Source organism: Hemicordylus capensis, chromosome 3 (genome assembly GCF_027244095.1).
Source record: "Hemicordylus capensis ecotype Gifberg chromosome 3, rHemCap1.1.pri, whole genome shotgun sequence".
Lineage (NCBI taxonomy): Eukaryota > Metazoa > Chordata > Lepidosauria > Squamata > Cordylidae > Hemicordylus > Hemicordylus capensis.
The window spans coordinates 131,375,854-131,395,096 of NC_069659.1; the positions used below are offsets into that span (position 1 = coordinate 131,375,854).

The 19,243-nt window shown below is 44.8% G+C and overlaps 1 protein-coding gene across 2 annotated transcripts in view; it reads left to right on the forward strand.

The window, feature by feature from the left end:
• UBE3A (ubiquitin protein ligase E3A) overlaps positions 1 to 18,598 on the forward strand; it is a 45,398-nt gene extending 26,800 nt beyond the window's left edge. For both annotated transcript variants that reach the window (XM_053308745.1, XM_053308746.1), the window contains 7 exons: positions 4,190 to 4,334; positions 11,560 to 11,765; positions 12,638 to 12,802; positions 14,145 to 14,300; positions 14,393 to 14,466; positions 16,401 to 16,544; positions 16,897 to 18,598. In XM_053308745.1, coding sequence (XP_053164720.1) covers positions 4,190 to 4,334; positions 11,560 to 11,765; positions 12,638 to 12,802; positions 14,145 to 14,300; positions 14,393 to 14,466; positions 16,401 to 16,544; positions 16,897 to 17,017 — 1,011 coding nt within the window. In that variant the 3' untranslated portion in view covers positions 17,018 to 18,598. The remainder of the gene's footprint in view (positions 1 to 4,189; positions 4,335 to 11,559; positions 11,766 to 12,637; positions 12,803 to 14,144; positions 14,301 to 14,392; positions 14,467 to 16,400; positions 16,545 to 16,896) is intronic.
• The last annotated feature ends 645 nt before the right edge of the window (positions 18,599 to 19,243 follow it).

Sequence of the window (19,243 nt, forward strand, 5' to 3'; positions counted from 1 at the left end):
ATAAAAAATAAATAGAAACTATTAACATAGTAAACAAAAGGATCTTTATTATCTTATCTCGATAGTGGAGATAATCAGCATTATCCAGAAAGATAAGAAACAGTAAGAAAGCCTTCTATACCTGTTTGCCAGAAGCAACAAGGAGATGAGTATACTTTTCACCAGCAACAATCCTTCTTTCAAACGCTTCCAACTCTCTGGAGGAAAGAACAAGCAAGCACTCTGCAATCCAAGTTTCTGGCCTGTTGCATGCAGAGTGTTCTTGCTGTGAGGTTATGAAAGCATGAACATCTAAAACATTCCCACCTTTTTCTCCAGTTGAAATTGATAAAACTAGCTGGGCTAGGCGCAGAATATCTGCACCTCCACTGGCCCGCTTCCCCCCCCCCCCGCCCATGTGGTTTCTGGCTGGCGAGCCGGCCCGCCACCTCCTCCCACCCTCCTGCTTGCCAATTCCCGGTGGCCGGCCCAGCCCACCACCACTTGTTGCTCCCACCACCGCCTGCTCCCACCAGCCGGTTGCCCACTGGCAGGAGCAGCCTGTTTCTTTGCCCGCCTGCGGTTTCTGGCTGGCAGGCCGGCCAGAAGGCTGGCCCGCCGCCTCCTCCCTCCCACCCACCTGCTCCCGGTGGCCAGCCTGCCAGTGGCCGGATCCCTATTTTGTCCCCCATCCCGTCACTAATCAGCAGCTGCTTGCGAACTCTCGCAAGACCTGCCACACATGGGATTAGCGACGGGTATGCCTTGGAGAATTAAATATATAGATACGTATCTGGCCACAGCTACAATTTGACAGATCCAGAAGCATTCCAAGCTGAGCAGGCAGGGGGAACTGAATCCCTTCAGTGATGGGTGAATTGTCTCCCCAAATCAGTGCCCAACCATTTTAACTTCAGTCCAGTCAGAGTTTAGCGCCAGTTTACTTGTCCACAGTCAGTGGTCAAAGGTAGAACTGCATAAGCGTGTAATAGGGATGTGCATGGAACCGAGCAGGGTGGTTCGAAGGCAGTGGGGGGAGGGTGCACTTACTCCTCCTGCCACTTTTCTCTGCCGGCGCTCATTGCCAGTAAAAGCCTTTGGGGCAGCAGTGTACCTCCCTGCTGCCCCTTCTTCTTCCTCAGCCAAAAGTGCCAGGTGTGCCCACAGTGTGCATGCATACCCAGTACTTCCAGCCAAGAAGGGGGAAGGGGCGGCAGGGAGGTACGCTGCCACCCCGAAGGCTTTTACCAGCAACGAGCGCTGGCGGAGGAAAGCAGCAGGAGGAGTAAGTGCACCCTCCCCTGCCCTGCCGTTAAAGCAGCACCCCCCACCTTGAACTTCAAACCCCCACCCAGTGTTCAAACCTGTTCGGCGGCCCATAAAAGGGCCTCCGAACACGTTCATGCATATCCCTAGCGTGTAATTTCAAGAAACTGGGCTGAACAAAAACCTAAGCAAGTTTCTGCTCATTGACCAGAAGAAAAGGCTGGATCCCCCTGGGAATGCCCTAAGGAAGTGAACCAATGGCATCACACCTCAGAGGCAAGATGCCTCTAAATACGTTGCAGGGGAGCAACAGCAAGAGAAACGTCATCCCTTCACCTCTTGCCTGTGGGCCTCCCAGAGGCATCTGGTGGGCCACTGTATGAAACAGGATACTGGACTAAATTAGCCTTTGGCCTCATCCAGCAGGGCTGTTCTTATGTTCTAACCCTTTGGATCCTCCTTAAACTCATGCTGCTGCTCATTCCTGTTATCTGTGAACACTCACCAACACCTCACAGTCAGCAGGTATCAAAGGCTGCAGAGAAATCCAATAGAATTAGTTACTCTGTCTATACCTAAGCAAAGGGAATGGGCAAAGAGTACAGGAATATACTTTGTGCCATGCCAGTGTTCTGAAATCTAGACTGGTTGGGGTCCTAGAAGAAACCTGCAGTTTTAGCACTTTGATGCTGTTTGTTCAGTAGATTTAATCTGAGAATTCTGGGACTTGTTTGGTTCTTCATGTTTTCTGCAACACACACTTCTAGTTGTGGTGCCTCAATCCAGAATGAGAAAGGATTGGGATATAGCACTTAGCAATAGCAATAGCACTTACATTTATATACCGCTCTATAGCCGGAGCTCTCTAAGCGGTTTACAATGATTTAGCATATTGCCCCCAACATTCTGGATACTCATTTTACCGACCTCGGAAGGATGGAAGGCTGAGTCAACCTTGAGCCCCGGTCAGGATCGAACTTCTAACCTTCTGGTTACAGGGCGGCAGTTTTACCACTGTGCCACCAGGGGCTCTTCATATGTGCCTGCATAACTATGAGTGTCTTGACATCCCTAATAATTGAATAGTTCCATGGTGTCAATGAAGGGAGTGAAGTCCAAAATCGTATCTGAAGAACTGGCTTCAGCATATATGGCTGTTCAAGCTCTGCTTATCCAAGCACACAGTCTGCAGCAGAGTGCCAAGCAACCAGAACAATCCCTGGTCTACCTGAGCGTCCGGAGTGGGGGTGGATGCAGCACCTAGTCAAAATGGAGAAAAGAGGAGGGGAAAGCAGAGCTTCAAACAGCTGTTCAGGACAGAAGATTGTGATTAATTGGTGCATATATACCCAACATGTTTTAGCCTCCACCTTTCTCAAAAGCCCGCATATTTAATGCTTACTAGAGACTCCATAAATTTGTGAATTGCAACAGGGCTTCCATTTATGTGGGTGATCATCCAATGGTTGTACTAGGGATATTTTGATTAAGCCATGGCTTCCTTGTGCCTGTCCTCGGTTAACACCGTTGCAGAGTAATAACTCCTAGGATATGTTCCAAGTTTCTATGGTTTATTGTAAAAGTGGGACCTATGCTTTTGTTGTGGATCCTGAGCTATGGGACAATGGAATAGACGGGGGGGTGGGGGTACACAAGCTGGGAAACTTGAATCCACCTCGAGGTTATTTCAAGTTAAAATAACATTAATGCAATAATGTTAGGTAGGGGTGTGCAATTTGAGTTTTTGGTGATTCGGTTCGGGACCCGAACCGAATCACCCCCGTTCTGTTCTGTGCCCGAATATGGGCTTCCCGAATCACCCCTGATTCGGTTCAGATTCAGATTAAATCCGAATCGATTCGGGTAGGAAAATCGGATCCCAGGGGCAAAATAGTGGGGTGGGGTGGTAGTGCCTAATGGGTGGAGGCTACCACCCAAGTTTCAGGGGAATTGGGCAAAGGGCTGATTTTGGGGGAATTTTTGAAGTTTTAGTGTCTTTGGGGCAGATCGGGGGCATAGCGTGGGATCTGGGCAAAAAGAGTGGGGTGGGATGGTAGTGCCTAATGGGTGGAGGCTACCACCCCAATTTCAGAGTGATTGGGCAGAGGGCTGATTTTTGGGGAATTGTTGAAGTTTACGCGTCTTTAAGGTTTTTCTCCATAAAGAAGCATTGAGGTGTCAGCAAATGTATAGCTTCACGTGGGGGACAAAGGGATGACCTAGAGCAGTGTGGGGTTGGTGGTAGTGCCAGGTAGGGTCAAGGAAGCTACCTGAATTTTTTCAAAGGATTTGGGCAGAGGGCTGATTTTTAGTAAATTGTTGAAGATTACGTGTCTTTAAGCTTTTTCCTCATAGGGTATACATGGAGCTTTCAGCAGCCCCATAAGTGCACTTGGGGGGTGCTGGGGTGGCCCAGAGCGAGTGGTGGTGTAGTGCACATAGGGTGCCAACCACCCCCATGGGTTTCTAACCCATAGGGTACAGGGTTCTGTTGTTTCTGAGGTATTCTGAGTGTGGATTCTATGATAGCAAATGAGATTTTCAATGAAACACCATGAATCCACTCTAATTTGCTTGAAGCCTTCTGTCATTGCAGAAACAATGTCACAGCCCTCTGTGACATATTTCCACAGCAATAAGGCTTCAGGAGGAAGATAGAGTGTGGCACAAGATGTTTCCACTCATTCCATTGCACAACAACATGCACACACACATTGAGCAGTGTACTGTATATGTCCACCCCGCGCGTGCACACATACACCCCTGTATCGCTTCCTACCGCATACACTTCTTTGTCAGAATGTAGGTCAAAGGCTATTTTATTTTTGCTTATGTTGTGTTTTTTTATGCTGTGGTATTTGAAAGATACATGCTGAATATACTACATAGTTTATGACCTATAAAGTGGATATACTAAAAGAATATTTTGTTTCTCATCCAATAGTTAGAAATGATTGCCATGGAAAATCCAGCAGATTTGAAAAAGCAGTTGTATGTGGAATTTGAAGGAGAACAAGGAGTTGATGAAGGAGGAGTTTCCAAAGAGTTTTTTCAGCTAGTTGTAGAAGAAATATTCAACCCGGATATTGGTATGCAATAAGTTTTTTACGGGCTCTGCTGGTGGTTTGACACTTTCCTTGTTAACTTCATCCATTATTTTCTTGAATTGTTTGTTCTTTAATGGAACCTTGAGAGAATCAATTTTCCTTGGTCCCAAACAATTTGTTTGGTAAAGACTAAAACCACTCAATTTCACACCTAAGAACTATTTCTTTAATCGAGCCCTTACAGTAATCTTTTCATTTTCTTTCAGCATGCTTACTTCCCAGGCATTGATACAACCTTGTTACAATTCTATGCATGATAGAGCCCCAGGACTGTGACCCCATTTAATATGCCAGTGGGGATTGCACAGAAAAAACTAGCTGCAGCCTTCTACCAGAAATTTTCATTTTTCTTATAATGGTAGTTCTTGATATGGACTCCTCAAACATGCAGTTTCCCCACATACTCCTCTTCCAATGTGTTTTCTGAAGTGGGGGAAGAGTTGTCCTATTTTTCTTAACATGTAGATTAACTCTAAAAACATATGTGAACCCTATTTATTTCTGTAGGGATCCATGGTCCCTCACAACTGGGTCTTCTGTGCCTGTGCAGGAGGCCCTTGGAAGAGTCTATGGCCCCGTTTAGGAGCTCATTGGCCCTTTAAGGTGTGGTGATATCAGAGCCTACAAAGCTGGCTGTAGAGCACCTCCCTTCTTGTCCGCTGCTCGCATTGCCTCAGGAAGGATCTGCTCCTGTTTTCCCTTGTTCCTGTAAGAGATTGTGGTTTTATTTTTGTCTTTCTGGCTGACTATGGACTGTTTCTTGACAATTCTCTTTGTATTTGGATTGTTTTTAACTGATTTTGCTCAGTTTTCGGACCACGGACTGTTTCTGGACTTGGCTTAGTTTTTACCTTCAGTTTCGGCATTTTACTTCTGACTTATTGGCTGACTCTGGACCGGTTTTGGGACTTGACTATTTCTAATCCTAAAAGCTTTAAACAATGCGCTATTTGTAAGGTCACGATGTCCTCCTCCGATGGGCCATCTGATTGCCTCATATGCTTGGGTGACTCACACAATGCTTGTAAAGTGTGTCCATCTTTTTAAAAGAAAACCCACCCAAGTCGGGAACTTTGCCTCAAGGCTTCTATGTATGAGAATATTCTCCGGCCAGGGATGCCAAAACCGAGTCCTCCATCCCCACTAAAAACCACAGCACCTGCCCGGTCGGTGCCGTAAGCCTCGACGACTTCGGATTCATCTGCCTTCAAGAAGCCTTAGGAAATAGGATGGGAGCAATCACATAAACATAAGCATGATCGCCATAGCTCCATGTTGGGAGAGTCCCATAAGAAAAAGGAGAGACATCCTCCTTCTGTGACCTCGACTGCAACAGCCTCAGCACCGGCAAGGTCTAAATCAACGCCAGGCTCAGCACTGAAGGGCTCGACTCAGTCGGCAAAGGCACCATCGCCTCCATCAGCTCAGCCTGGGACTTCATACTCGCCTCATCTTCAAAGATTGTCTCAGCATCATTGACACTGGGAACTTTGTCAGTGCTGAGATCTTCAGAACCATCGACTCAAACGGCACTGGCTCGACGTCAAGGACTTAGGCTCCAAGTGCTGGTGCCAGGATCTTCAGAACCATAGACATCAATCAGCACTGGCTCAACAACTCTGCATTTGGTGCTGAGACATCCGTCATTGTCATCAAAAGTTCCAGCCTCGACGCCATCGACACCAATTACTTCTTCGGCTCCGATTACCACTGCTGTTCCTAGAATTTCACCTGTTGGTGCAGTGCTGTCATCACCTATTGTTATATCTCAAACTTCGACTCCTGCACATGCACCTTCCCACCATTCACCAGTTATACAAGTAACGTCCTCTTTAGACACTCCTGCGTTGCAAGTGCTACTCCGTGAAGAACTAGTGTGTTTTCTGGGATCCATGAGCTCTACTCCCTCAGATACTACTTCTAAGGGCTTTTTATTATCGCAAGGGCTTGATGGGGATGAGCCACAGTCACCTGTACAAATCCCTAAGACACCAACAGGTGGTCTTTCTACTTCCACATCAAGGTGCCCTTCTTTTTTTGCCCTGGAAGGAGAGGTTCCCTTGCCTCCTGTGTTCCTATTAACCCGCTTGACTATAATAGCTCTCCAGGGCCTTTTGATTCGCCACGTCTCAGAGCTAGGGAACGACTTCGTTCCTGTACCATATATAATTCACCTGCCTTGCCTTATGATTTTCATGAATACAGACTCTGGAAGACAGTGCATCTCAGAGGGGATATACCTGACCCCTTGGATATTATTATTATTTATTATTTTACATTTTATATCCCGTTCTTCCTCCATGGAGCCCAGAGCGGTATACAACATACTTAAGTTTCTCCAAAATATACAAACTGCTGACCCTTTCAAGAGGCTGGCTATACCACCTGTACCTTTACGGCCTGCCACACCACTGCCTAGGTCCCTGTCACCCATGCCAGTACTGCCAATGTCACCTGCTTCTGAACCTCCAGGACAGCCACAGCCGCCTACTCTTCCAGTGACCCCTGATCTTGTACTCCCTGCACCCCTGTCTGTGCCTGCATCACCAGCTCTTCCTTCACAGCCTATACCAAGGGACCCTGTTTCGCAGGACCCTGATTCCGATGGGGAGTCCTCATACCCCTCTGATCTGGACTCTGATGTTTCTGAGGTGGCTCTGGGGACTTCACCCGATTATTCTGTGGGGACTCAACCGTCAAACTCCCCCTTCTGAAGAAACTAAACCATATCAGGTGCAAATCCAAGAGATGGTGAGGGCTTTGGCTCTGGAGGTTCCTCCTTCTGAAGAGACTGTTACAGACCTTGTATACATCTACATGGCTACCACATCTATAGCACATCCCACTGTGCTACCAATGCTCCCTTCCCTGGTGGCTGCTTCTAAGGCTGCTTGGTCAACTCCAGTGGTTTCTACTCTCCCTTGCAAAAAGATGGAGAACATGTATCTGGTCCAAAAAACTTCCTGCCCTTTTCTTTTGAAACATCCAGCCTCGAATTTTCTAGTAGTGGACTATGTACTGCAGACCAAGTCTGCTTGGAAACATTTGGCCCCTGTAGATATGGAAGGCTGGACTCCATGGCACGGAGAGTTTACGCTTCTGGATGTCTCTCTCTCAAGGTGGCTAACTACTTGGCCTGCATGGCCAAATACCAACGTTATGGGACAGCTTGAAAGATGAGGCTACTGCCCTGCCTGAGCCTTTCAAGAGCATGTTTCCATCTACCCAAGTCGGCAGACCTGACTAGACAGCAGTTAAGCACGGCCAAACACCTGACTGAAACAGAATTGAATGTGTAAGCCGGTTCCATTGTGCTTCATTGCCATACCTGGCTCCATTCTACACCACTGAAGCTGGGTATGAAAGAAAAGATTGAGAATCTCCCGTTCCGTGAGGGGTTGTTTTCAAAGGACACTGACGAAACAATGGAGAAACTTAAGAAGTCACGCTATACCGCTAAGACCTTCATGCAGTCCCTGCCATCTTATCAGAGATATCATTTAGATTTCAGAGGTACCAACCCCGCCCCCCTCAGGATTGGGGATGTTACCGTGGAGGATCCAGGCCATATGACAGGCGCCCCTTCCATCAGCAACAAAAGGTCCAACAAACCAAAGCCCAAGTCTCATGATCAACCTAAGCGATCATTTTAATATTTCAGACCTGGAAGTATCTCTTGCCATTCCCCCAACTGGCACCCATCTCTCCCCCTTCCTCCCTTCCTGGTGTCAAGTGACATCGAATGCCTGGGTGTTCTGTATAGTGGCCAGGGGCTATGCTATAGAATTTGACTCTCTACCCACCCATGTGGGCATAAGATACACCCACTCAACTCCTATCCTTGAATAAGAGGTTTCTTTGCTACCTCAAAAGGATGCCATAGAACCAGTTCCACCTCCTCGATGCACACTGGGTTCTATTCCAGATAATTCCAGGTCCCTAAGCATGATGGTGGGTTGCGCCCCATCTTGGACTTGCAAGAACGGAACAAGTTTGTCTGAACATCCAAGTTTCGCATGATTTCTCTGCAATCGATTTTACCGCTGCTATGGGAGGAGTATTGGTTTGCATCCTTAGACCTGAAGGATGCTTATTTCCACATCTCTATAAGGCCTCAACATCACCAGTTCTTGGGTTTCTGCCTGGGCACTAAGGCCTCTCAGTACAAGGTGCTCCCATTCGGCCTCTGCACTGCTCCTAGAGTTTTCACTAAGTCATTGCCTGCCTTCGCATCCAAGGCGTCTTTGTTTTTCCATTTCTAGATGACTGGCTTTTTACGGCAAGAGAAAGGTCTGCTCTGCTGTTCAACCTAAAGTTCATTCTTTCTTTCTCTCCTGGCAGATTTGGGGCTCAGTGTCAATAGGAAGAAATCAGTCTTGACCCTCCCAGCGTGCCATCCAGTACATCAGAGCAACGTTGGATGCCAAGGAAAGACGTGCATACTGACCTGTAAAGCACATCCAGGCCATTTCTTCCATGATTATAGCTTTCCAGGGAGCTCCCTATCAATGGGCTCGATCCATCCAACATCTTCTGAGCCTCATGGCCTCATGCACCACGATTGGTGAATGCATGCTTACGGATGTGGAGACTACAGCTCTGACTGCTGTGTGTCTTTCAACAGAATCTAGACAATCAGAACAAATGGTTGCTAGTCATACCAAAGAATGTTCTGCGAGACCTGCTCTGGTGGTCCCTGCCTGATTCCCTTTCTCAAGGGTCTCTTTTCAAGAACTGAGCCCTACGATATCAGTAACTACTGATGCTTCCATGCAGGGTTGGGGTGCTCACTGTGGTTCCCTGCAGGCAAGGGGCCTTTGGAACTCCCAACAACAGGAGCTCCATTTTATTATTTTTTAGAGCTCTTGGCAGTGTTCCTTGCTTTGAAGGCCTTCCTACCCGTCCTCCAGAGCCAGGTGGTTCAGGTTCACATCGACAATACTATCGCTATCACCTACTTAAATCATCAGGGAGGCACTGTATCTAAGTCCCTGAATAACCTTGCATTGCAGTTGTGGGAATGGTGCCTGAGATTTGACATCCTCCCCATGACAATACATATTAAGGGGGAAGATAACATCCTGGCTGACTCCCTTAGAGAGGACCTCTCCTTATCTAATCTCCATGAATGGGAGTTAAATGACTCTATTCTGTCAGATGTATTTGGCTCTTGGAGTGTCCCTACTGTTGACTTATTTGCCACAGCACAAAATGCAAAGTGTTCTCTGTTCTGTTCTAGGGTGGGCATTGGCCCAAACTCTCTGGGGGATGCCTTCCAGCTGCAATGGAAGAACAGAATGTTTTACCTCTCTCCCCTCCCACTTCTTACTAATGGTCCAGAGTGGTGAGTTAGATACTGCAAGAACGTACACAGTGCATCCTGGTGGCCCAGTCAACTCTGGTTCCCAGCTCTTCTCTGACTATGCAAAGGGTCTTACCGTCGCCTTCCACCATAACAGGACCTTCTCACAAGGGATGGGGGTCTAATCCTACACCATGCCCTTCTGACCCCCTTGCTGACAGAATGGAGGTGGCACTTTTAGACAAAATCCTAATAATTGAGAGAAAGTCCTCCACGAGATGGCAGTATAGGTGCAAATAGAAGCGTTTCACATCCTATGTGTCCACTAAAGTTTTTGACCCACTCCAAGCTTCACCAAATACTTTGCCTCGCCTCTCTCAAGGGTTTGGGTCTCTCAAATGCTTCCCTCACGGTTCAACTTGCTGCCATATCCGCTCTCCACCCAGGCTGGAATGGCAAGTCGGTTTTTGTTCACCATGACTCCAAACGTTTTTTGAAAGGTATTAACAACCTGTATCTCTCCAGTGCAGTCATCAGTTGAGCCTTGGAGCCCCTCCCTTGTGCTGTCCACACTCACAGAGGCCTCCTTTGAACTGCTGCTGTCATCTCCCATGAAGCTGCTATGCTTAAAGACTGCTGTCCTGGTGGCCATCACGTCTGCAAGACGTGTAAGTGAACTGGCTGCTCCAAGGGCTGACTCCACCATATGCTAAATTTTACCTGGGTAAGGTGGTCCTGCGTCCGGATTCTGCCTTTCACCTGAAGATCGTGTCAGACTTTCATATCAACCAGGACATAATACTACCTACATTTTTCTGTAATCCATCTTTGCCTCTTGAACATTTTATGCACACCGTAGAAGTCTGCAGATGTTTCCTTTATTTCCTAGATCTGACAAAGGTGTTCAGGCATTCTAACAAACTGTTCATGTCCTATGCAGGACCTAGTAAAAGCCATTTCTAGACAAAGACAAATGATTTCCCTTTGTTATAAGAAGCAAGGCGTTCAGTCGCCCTCTGAAATTCAGGCGCATTGCACTAGATCCATGGCTACCTCAGCTGCCCACATGTCGGGCATCAGTATGAAGGACGTTTGCAGGGCTGCCACCTGGACCTCGGACCTGCCCTTTATCCGTCACTATGCTGTGGACTTGCATTTTATTTCAGAGCCCAATTTTGGTCAGGTGGTTTTAAAGAAAGTACTGTAACTGCTAGCACCCACCTCCTCTTATGGGAGCTAGTCATTCACTCAGTTGTGAGGGACCATGGATCCCTACAGAGATAAACAGGTTGCTTACCTGTAACTTATGATCTCTGTGGGAATCCATGGTCCCTCACAACACCTGCCCTGCCGTCCCCTCTGCTAGCTCAACATACGATGTTTACTTACCTGTGCTGCTGTGGCTTGTCTGCTGTCTTCTCTATCTCTCAGTGTTGTCCATCACTTCGCAGCGGCCAATTCAGGAACTGGAGAGGGAGGCGCTCAACAGCTGGCTTTGTAGGCTCCACTATCACTACACCTTAAAGTGCCAGTGAGCGCTGAAACAGAGCTATCACGGGCCTCCTGCGCAGGAACAGAAGACCCAGTTGTGAGTGACCATGGATCCCCACAGAGATCATAAGTTACAAGTAAGCAACCTGTTGTTTTTTTCATGGACTCAAGCCTTGTTCATTCAAGATACTGCTGTTTATTTGAAGCCCTGTTGTGTTGAAAGTAGTTTGAGGAGGAAGATAGTGGTTTTATAAATGTGATCTTTTGAAGGAAATGCAAGTGGAGCTATTGGATGTGCTCATTTTCTTTATGAATAACAGCTGGATTTTAAACAGAACCTTTCAAATACAAGTAAAAAGTATCTTGCTCTCTTGTGGTTTCCAGTCCATAATCCTTTAATGTCCTCCCTTATAGGTATGTTCACTTATGATGAGTCTACAAAATTGTTTTGGTTTAACCCATCCTCTTTTGAAACTGAGGGACAGTTTACATTGATTGGAATTGTGCTGGGTCTGGCCATTTACAATAATTGCATTCTGGATGTCCATTTCCCAATGGTTGTCTACAGAAAACTAATGGGCAAAAAAGGAACTTTCCGTGATTTGGCAGACTCACACCCTGTAAGTTTCAGATATATGTTTGTATATGGTAATTTTCCTGCCATTTGGAATCTATATTTCTATTTTGATGTTTTTATCTGTTGGCAAGTAATAATATTTAAGAGTATATTTTCTGAGTGTTCAGGTGCCTCACATATGTTATGTCAACCCTATAAGGAGAATAAGTACTGTCTCCAAATTATGTAGTGGAGAGGCTGAGGCTAAAAGGGAGTAGCTTGTCTAGTCGTTTGTGGCTGAGATTAGATTTTAGTCAGTAGCTAACTTAGTGTGCATTTTAGAAATGTCACTAGACAATTGGCAATAGTTTTCTACTTACTAGGTGACTACTGCATAACCCACAGCCAATTGCAGAAGGAAATGGCCCAGCACTTCAGGATTGCCCGTCAAGAGCCCTGTAGTCTTAACATCATTATTTTGAGATTATTAGAAATGGGGAAGGGCAGCATCACTTGGCCTATTTGTATCTTAGCTATGCACTGTAGTTCAAACTTTCATAAGTGGTGTTAAGCTTTACTTACAGTTGAGATTTATAGGAGAAGATTGAAAAAGATTCAAAGATAAGCTTACTCAAAACAATGCAATTGTAAAAAAAAAAAGTCCATGTTCTTTCAAAAATCTTGGAGAAGTTTACATCTATGCAAAAGCTTTCTTGAATATAATTTGAAAACCTCCTGTTGGAGAAAGGATTAAAGCACTTCCTCCTCCTTGGCTATTCCTGTGATCGAATTCACAGCCTCCGACAGCTGCTTTTCATTTAAAAACAAATCAGGAAACTGTTCCACATGTCTGCATTGGTCATTTGTGCATGCTGTGAAATTATCAGAATTGTTGCTGAAGTATTAAATCTGCATGAAGTATGCCTTTTATTTTAGGTTCTCTATCAGAGCTTAAGAGACTTGTTGCAGTATGAGGGAAGTGTGGAAGATGATATGATGATAACCTTCCAAATATCTCATACGGATCTCTTTGGTAATCCAATGATGCATGATTTAAAGGAAAATGGAGATAAAATCCCCATTACAAATGAAAACAGAAAGGTAATTTGACAGGGCGCTTCTCCAATTGTAGAGTGATTACTTGAGTAGTATTCCAGAACTGCTTCATTACCCTGAAATCCCACCCCAGACCTGGAAATGTTACTTAGCAAACACTTCTGCCTTCTAGGTTTTTAGCGAACATTGCTCCCAAAATTCCCAGGGCTCCCCCCCGCCCCCGCTTCCCTAGTGATAAGAGCTAGAAATGTAAACCATTGAAACCGGACATTCTCAGGGAGCTGAATTCTCTGCTTTTTCTGAACTTGTGAGGTACCACGGTTAGGGATATACAAACAGGTTCAACGTCAAACCTGTTCAGTTCCACAGTTTGGGGTCGAACTGAACCATCCCCTGTTCGGTCCGACCCCAGACCGAACACCCCCTGACTGTTCAGGAGGTTTATGGATTTTATTTTATTTTATTTTAGGTTTTCACTTACCCCCTTCAGGGAAGTTGTTGGAGACGGTGGGGGAGTCCGCAGAGTTTCCCCCTCCCCCCGCTGGCCTCCTTTTTAGTCACCTTCGGCCGTTTCTTCGGCCCATTTGGACCTTTCCCCTCCGGCACGGTGCCTCTGTGAACAGCCGTTGGAGGCAAAAAGGGAGGCCAGGGGGGGAGGGTGAACCTCCATGGGACACACACACACCCGCCGCCTCCAACAGCTCCCCCAAAGGAGGTAAATATAAAAAGGGGGAATTTAATTTTTAAAAGAATGTTCGCCACCCCCACCCCCCAGTCTGAACCAAACCCCAGGTGGGGGCCAAAGGTGTGCCGGACTGAGCTGGCCCGGTTCCATGCATACCCCTAACCACAGTACATACACATGTCTGTGAGGAGGAGTGCGTGATTTTATACAAGCTCTTCCACTCACATCCCATGTGCTAAGAAAAATAGCACAGGCCACCAAGTGTTCGTACAGTTCTCAACCTCTGTCTCTTAGGGTGGCTCTCTTGTACTGTTGAATCGAAGGATGCTGAAGCATCTGTATTTCAAAATCCCTTTGAACTTCCATAGCAATTTAGTTCTTCTGAAATATTCTCAAACTTAAGGAAGTGAATGTTGTCAGACATTCTCTGTTACTTATTTAGTGAGCCATTTGATTCATGGTAGAAGTGAAAAAATGAGAGATTGTTTAGGTGAGGCTTCAACATTATTATCAGCCTGAATTATTCACATTCAATATTTTATAAAGATCTCTTTGCCTTTGAGTGGATTGTTTAATAAACGGGGGAGTCAGTATCTAATTTTGGGGATGTTCCCATGTTACCTATGTAACCATGTTCTTGTTGAGAAAAGGTTTCATACAACCACTAGGAAAGCTTATAATTGTTTGGTTTTCATTAAACAGGAATTTGTCAATTTGTATTCTGACTACATTCTCAACAAATCAGTGGAGAAACAGTTCAAGGCCTTTAGAAGAGGATTCCACATGGTAACCAACGAGTCTCCCTTAAAATATTTATTTAGACCTGAGGAGATTGAATTGCTTATTTGCGGAAGTAGGGTAAGACTGCTTAAGTGTCCAGAACACAATAAATTGCTCTTGCTGCTTGATGCTAACGTGCAGGATAGTGATACAATGTCTCATTCTTACAGAATCTAGACTTTCAAGCCCTAGAAGAAACGACGGAATATGATGGCGGCTATACCAGAGACTCTCTTATTATTAGGTATGGGATTTTAGAATTCAAGTTTCAAAATTTACTATGAGTTCTTTCAAATGATACTTCCTCCCTAGAATTGGCCCACATAATTAAAAAGGGGCACACACTTGAGAGCACACCCATCCTGATATCTTTCCTGGGTATCCTGCAGTGCTCCTGGCACATTTCTTTATCACATAGGTTGGCGGTTCTTGTGAACCACTACTCTACACACACATTTTAAATGCACCCTCAGTGAATCCCCCTTCCTAATTACATGGGTCAGTTTCAGGGGGAGAAGTATATGGTAATCTGAACCAGTTCTGTATAATAATACCCATAGTTAAAACAGAAAATTGTATGTGCTGGACACATCATGAAATGGCATGTCTTGTATATGGGTGTGATTTCTGCTGCTTGTGTCGATGTCTCTAGCCATCCCCAGTAGCCACTGGGGAAGGTTGTGCATGTCACCCTAGAGACCCTGAAGTGTTTGCCAGAAACAACTTGGGACCTGCATCTCCCCACTCTCAAATGATCTTGGATTTAGTGCTAGTGCTTGTGTTGACTCTCCAACAACTGAGGACAGTTAAGGGAGGGAGGTATTGGGTAGTTTTAAGCTGTGTGGAACAGAGGAGGTGACCTGACATTAATTTCACTTCCCAGTCAAATAGAGAAATATCACCACTCAGCAAATACTGCTTTATTAGATTTAGAGGAAGCTACTGACACTGCTCAGCCTGCAAAACTGGACTTCAGAGTTAGGTCATAGTGGGATCTCTGTGTTCCAGAAATCTTCTGTGGTGGTTGTCATCTTCAGCTTGACAATCCTGCTCCAAACATTAGATGGCAGTCCTCACTTTTAACTGCGCCATTTAATCATACCTCCAAAATACCATTCATTCTAAATGTCAGATTGATTTGGCTTTCCAAGTCAGAGATGGACTTTAGCCGAAGAACTACCTATCTGATTAATTCTCTTAAATGTACCCGTCGCTAATCCCATGCGTGGCAGCTCTCGCGCGAGTTCGGAGAGCTTCCGAATAGTGACAGGAATGGTGGTGGGGGGGGAGAAAATGGCAGCAGCCAGACAGTGGGCCATGAGTTAACGGCGGTGGCTAGCCAGTGGCCAGCTGGCCGGGAAAACGACAGCACTGGAAGGAAGCCGGCCGGCGGGAGGTGTGGCAGCCGGTGAGCAGCTGAGAAGCGGCCAGCTGGAAAGCGGAAAGTCCAGTTGGCCAGGTAGGGGGCAGGGAGAGAAGAAGCGAGAAAGCGGTGGGGTGGGGGCACGAAGTGGCCAGACAGACAGAAAGCAGCAGACAGAGGAGAAAAAGACAGCGTCAGGTGGGTGGGCCGGGAGCAGGCGGCGGGCCAGTCTGGTCGCTGGGAATTGACGGGTGGGAGAAGGGAGTGGGCTGGCTTTCCAACCGGCCAGCCAACTAGAAAATATGGGAGCATGGAGAAGAGGGCTGGGCGGCGGAGGCGCAGATGCTCTTTGCCCAGTCCAGCTAGTATAAGATAACGTTCCTTGTTTGTCGCTGATGATCTAGCCAAAGCTCTGTATATGCAGCAGCCAGCTGTTGGATGGAGCTTTGTAGTTGTTTGGGAATTGCACTCTCAGTTCCTCATCCAGCTAGGAATATGCCTGCAGAAGCATCCTCTTTCTCCCATATCCCAATTTTTGTATGTTTTCTGTATGGCCTATGGCTGTAATAAACTCATTCATTCATTCATTCATTCATTCCCATATTCCTCGCTAGCTTCCAACATCTTTGTTGCTGCTTTAGATGGGATGTCCCAGAGTTTATGCACTTTGAGACAGAAAATAAAGTTTTGGTCTTGCTACATTTTTGACTAAGAAAATAATATAAGGAGCTCCTATTTCATTCAGGCTATCTGAAGGCAGTATGATGTGTCACTTTGACTGCATTTTTATGCTATTTAATTTTCCACCTCAACAGGGAATTTTGGGAAATAGTCCATTCATTTACAGATGAGCAAAAAAGACTCTTCCTCCAGTTTACAACGGGCACAGACAGAGCACCAGTAGGAGGACTTGGAAAACTAAAGATGATTATAGCCAAAAATGGCCCTGACACAGAAAGGTAAATATATCTGTTTTTAAAAATTAGGCACAAAAGAGTTGTGAATGAGTAGCATCCACACCTGCCCTCACTCCAGAGCAAGGAACCCAGTTACAGGTTAAGAACAGCTGTGGGTGTCACCCATTGTAATTAAGCAAATGTACTAAGCTTCTTTCCAAGAAGGGCGGGGGGGGGGGGGAGAGAACGAGAATATGTTGCTACTTTGAGAAAGGAGTGCATTAAATAGCAGAAAGTTAAAATGAAAATAGATTAAAATGTTTGCTTTATTGTACCAGCCTAGTTGTTTTTCAAGGTGGATGATAATTTGTTTCCTGCACTTAATTCTCTGTTTTGTGTTTGCTTTCTCTCACAGATTGCCTACATCTCACACATGCTTTAATGTCCTTTTACTTCCGGAGTACTCCAGCAAAGAAAAACTTAAGGAGAGATTGTTGAAGGCCATCACATATGCCAAAGGATTTGGCATGCTGTAATAAAATAAATAAAATAACAAAAGGGATAAAGAGATTGGTGGTGATGGTGTCCCTGTCCAAAAAATAAAATCAAACAAATAAACCCCCCACAAAAGGCCATAAGATATAGCAAGCTCCAGTAGTCACCTGTGTTTGTGCCTCCCTTCTTCACTTGGGGACTTTGGGCTGGAACAGCAGATTTCAGCTGCTTCTATGAACAAATTATTTTCTTTTAGTGTGAAAGTGTTACATATTCTTTCACTTGTATGTACAGAGAGGTTTTCCTGAATATTTATTTTAAAGGGTTAAATCACTTTTGCTTGTGTTTATTACTGCTTGAAGTTGAGCCTTTTTGAGTATTTACAAGAAAACAAAACTGTACTCTCCCAAGGAAAATATTGCCATCATTTGTAGATTGTGTAACCTTACGTATGTGCTACATTTTTGTCCCCGTTATCAAATCAAAATCAGGAACTGTACTTTTTTGAACAGTTTTGCTTTTGAAACTTGAAGTCTTGGAAAAAAAGAAAAATGGTGTGATGCAATGACTGCTGTTCTAGCCCCCAAAGAAATTTGTGGAAAATCTTTAGAATCAATAAAGATTGAAGGGAGAACTTGGAATGTTAAACTGCAGCCTTGAGAACTTTACTTTAGTCACAGCACAACTTAAAAAAAAAAAAATCTCATTTCACTACTATATATGTTGTCTTTCCCATGTCTTGTCTTGTAGCACACTGTGTTCTAATTAGCAAGGTTTCTAGCTATATGAAAGCGTAAACATAGTTAGGTTTTTCTTTTTTTAAAAAAAATGTTTACTGGGAAAAGTGCATTTTTGGCCAAACAGCATTAGAATAGAGTGAAATGTGTTGTGGAAGAAAACAGATCATTGGGTCTATAAACAAAAGCATGTGAAGTGCACTTAAAATGAAATTTTAATTGCCTATTATGTTGACATTTTAAAATAGACAATCCAGTCTTCCCTGCAAGTTTTTTTTTTTTAACAAATTGTTGTTCCTTTATCAAGGCATACGATCAGTGCTGCAGCAAAGGGATGCCTTTTTTCTCTCATCTAGCAATAGGAGGGGAAACAATAAACATTTTAAGGGCAAGTTTGCATTGTAATACTCCCATCTATTTGTTGTATGTGTAGAAAGTAAATCCTAAGGTCAAGTTTGTCTCTTACATACCATACCATACCATAGATCTGGAATGTAAATCTGCACACCACACCAGAGGATCCCTTACTTTTCTACAGATTGTGTCCTTGCACGCCGGTGATTTCTGCTGTTGCAATATAAAATAAAGGGACTGTAGTTTTGAACCAAGACCACGTAATTGGCATAACTCTTCTTCCTGCAAGTGACAACTGATGTGCAGAACTGAGCTTGTGCCTTGGTGATTGCTATGCCTGAGTCTACTGCACAGCAAATCAGCTTGATTTGTGCAAAATTTGATATTAATTTTAAAAGGCAAAATTTTGAAATCATTGGAGGGAGAAAAGATGTCTTTCAGGATTATTTTATTAAATTCCTTTTAGTAATAGAAACAGGCAACTGTTATGTAACTATAATGCTAAATAAACCAGTGATGTTTTCCACCATGGTCCAGTGAAAAAGAAGAAAAGTGATTTTCTTTCTTGGATAAGTTAACCCTGGATACCATTGGGATTGTTTGTGCAGGAATTTTTGTTTAAACAGTGCTGCATATTGAGTAACAACTGATTCATCAGAAACAGAATGACAGCCTTTACCATACAAGAATGTCTGGAAGTAACTGGGACTTTTAGAAACCTTCTAGATAAGAGCACAGAAACAAAGCTCAATATATATCCTCTGTGGCTATTTATAGATCTCCCCAAATTATGAGTAGCTTTAAAAACAAAGGGCTGGAATTACTTTCTAGTACATTTATGTTAATGTATAAATGTGCTTTGTGTTAAAGTAGTGGATGCTTCTAAGGAGACACTGCAAGGTATATTTCATTGATCTATTTCTTCTAGGTTGCTTGATCTTGTTATACCAGGCCTTTTTTCCAGTAGAGTTTTTCTCTGTCAGGTTTCTGAATAGTTCTCGAGCGGGGGAGGCAGATTTGAGTTAATATTTCAGACATTTGGGGGTGGGGCTTTATTCTAGGGCAGGCCTGCTCAATGTAGGCACCCCTAGCTGATTTTGGACTACAGTTCCCATAATCCCTAGCCACAGTGGCCAGTAGCCAGAGATTATGGGAGTTGTAGGCCAGCATCTGCAG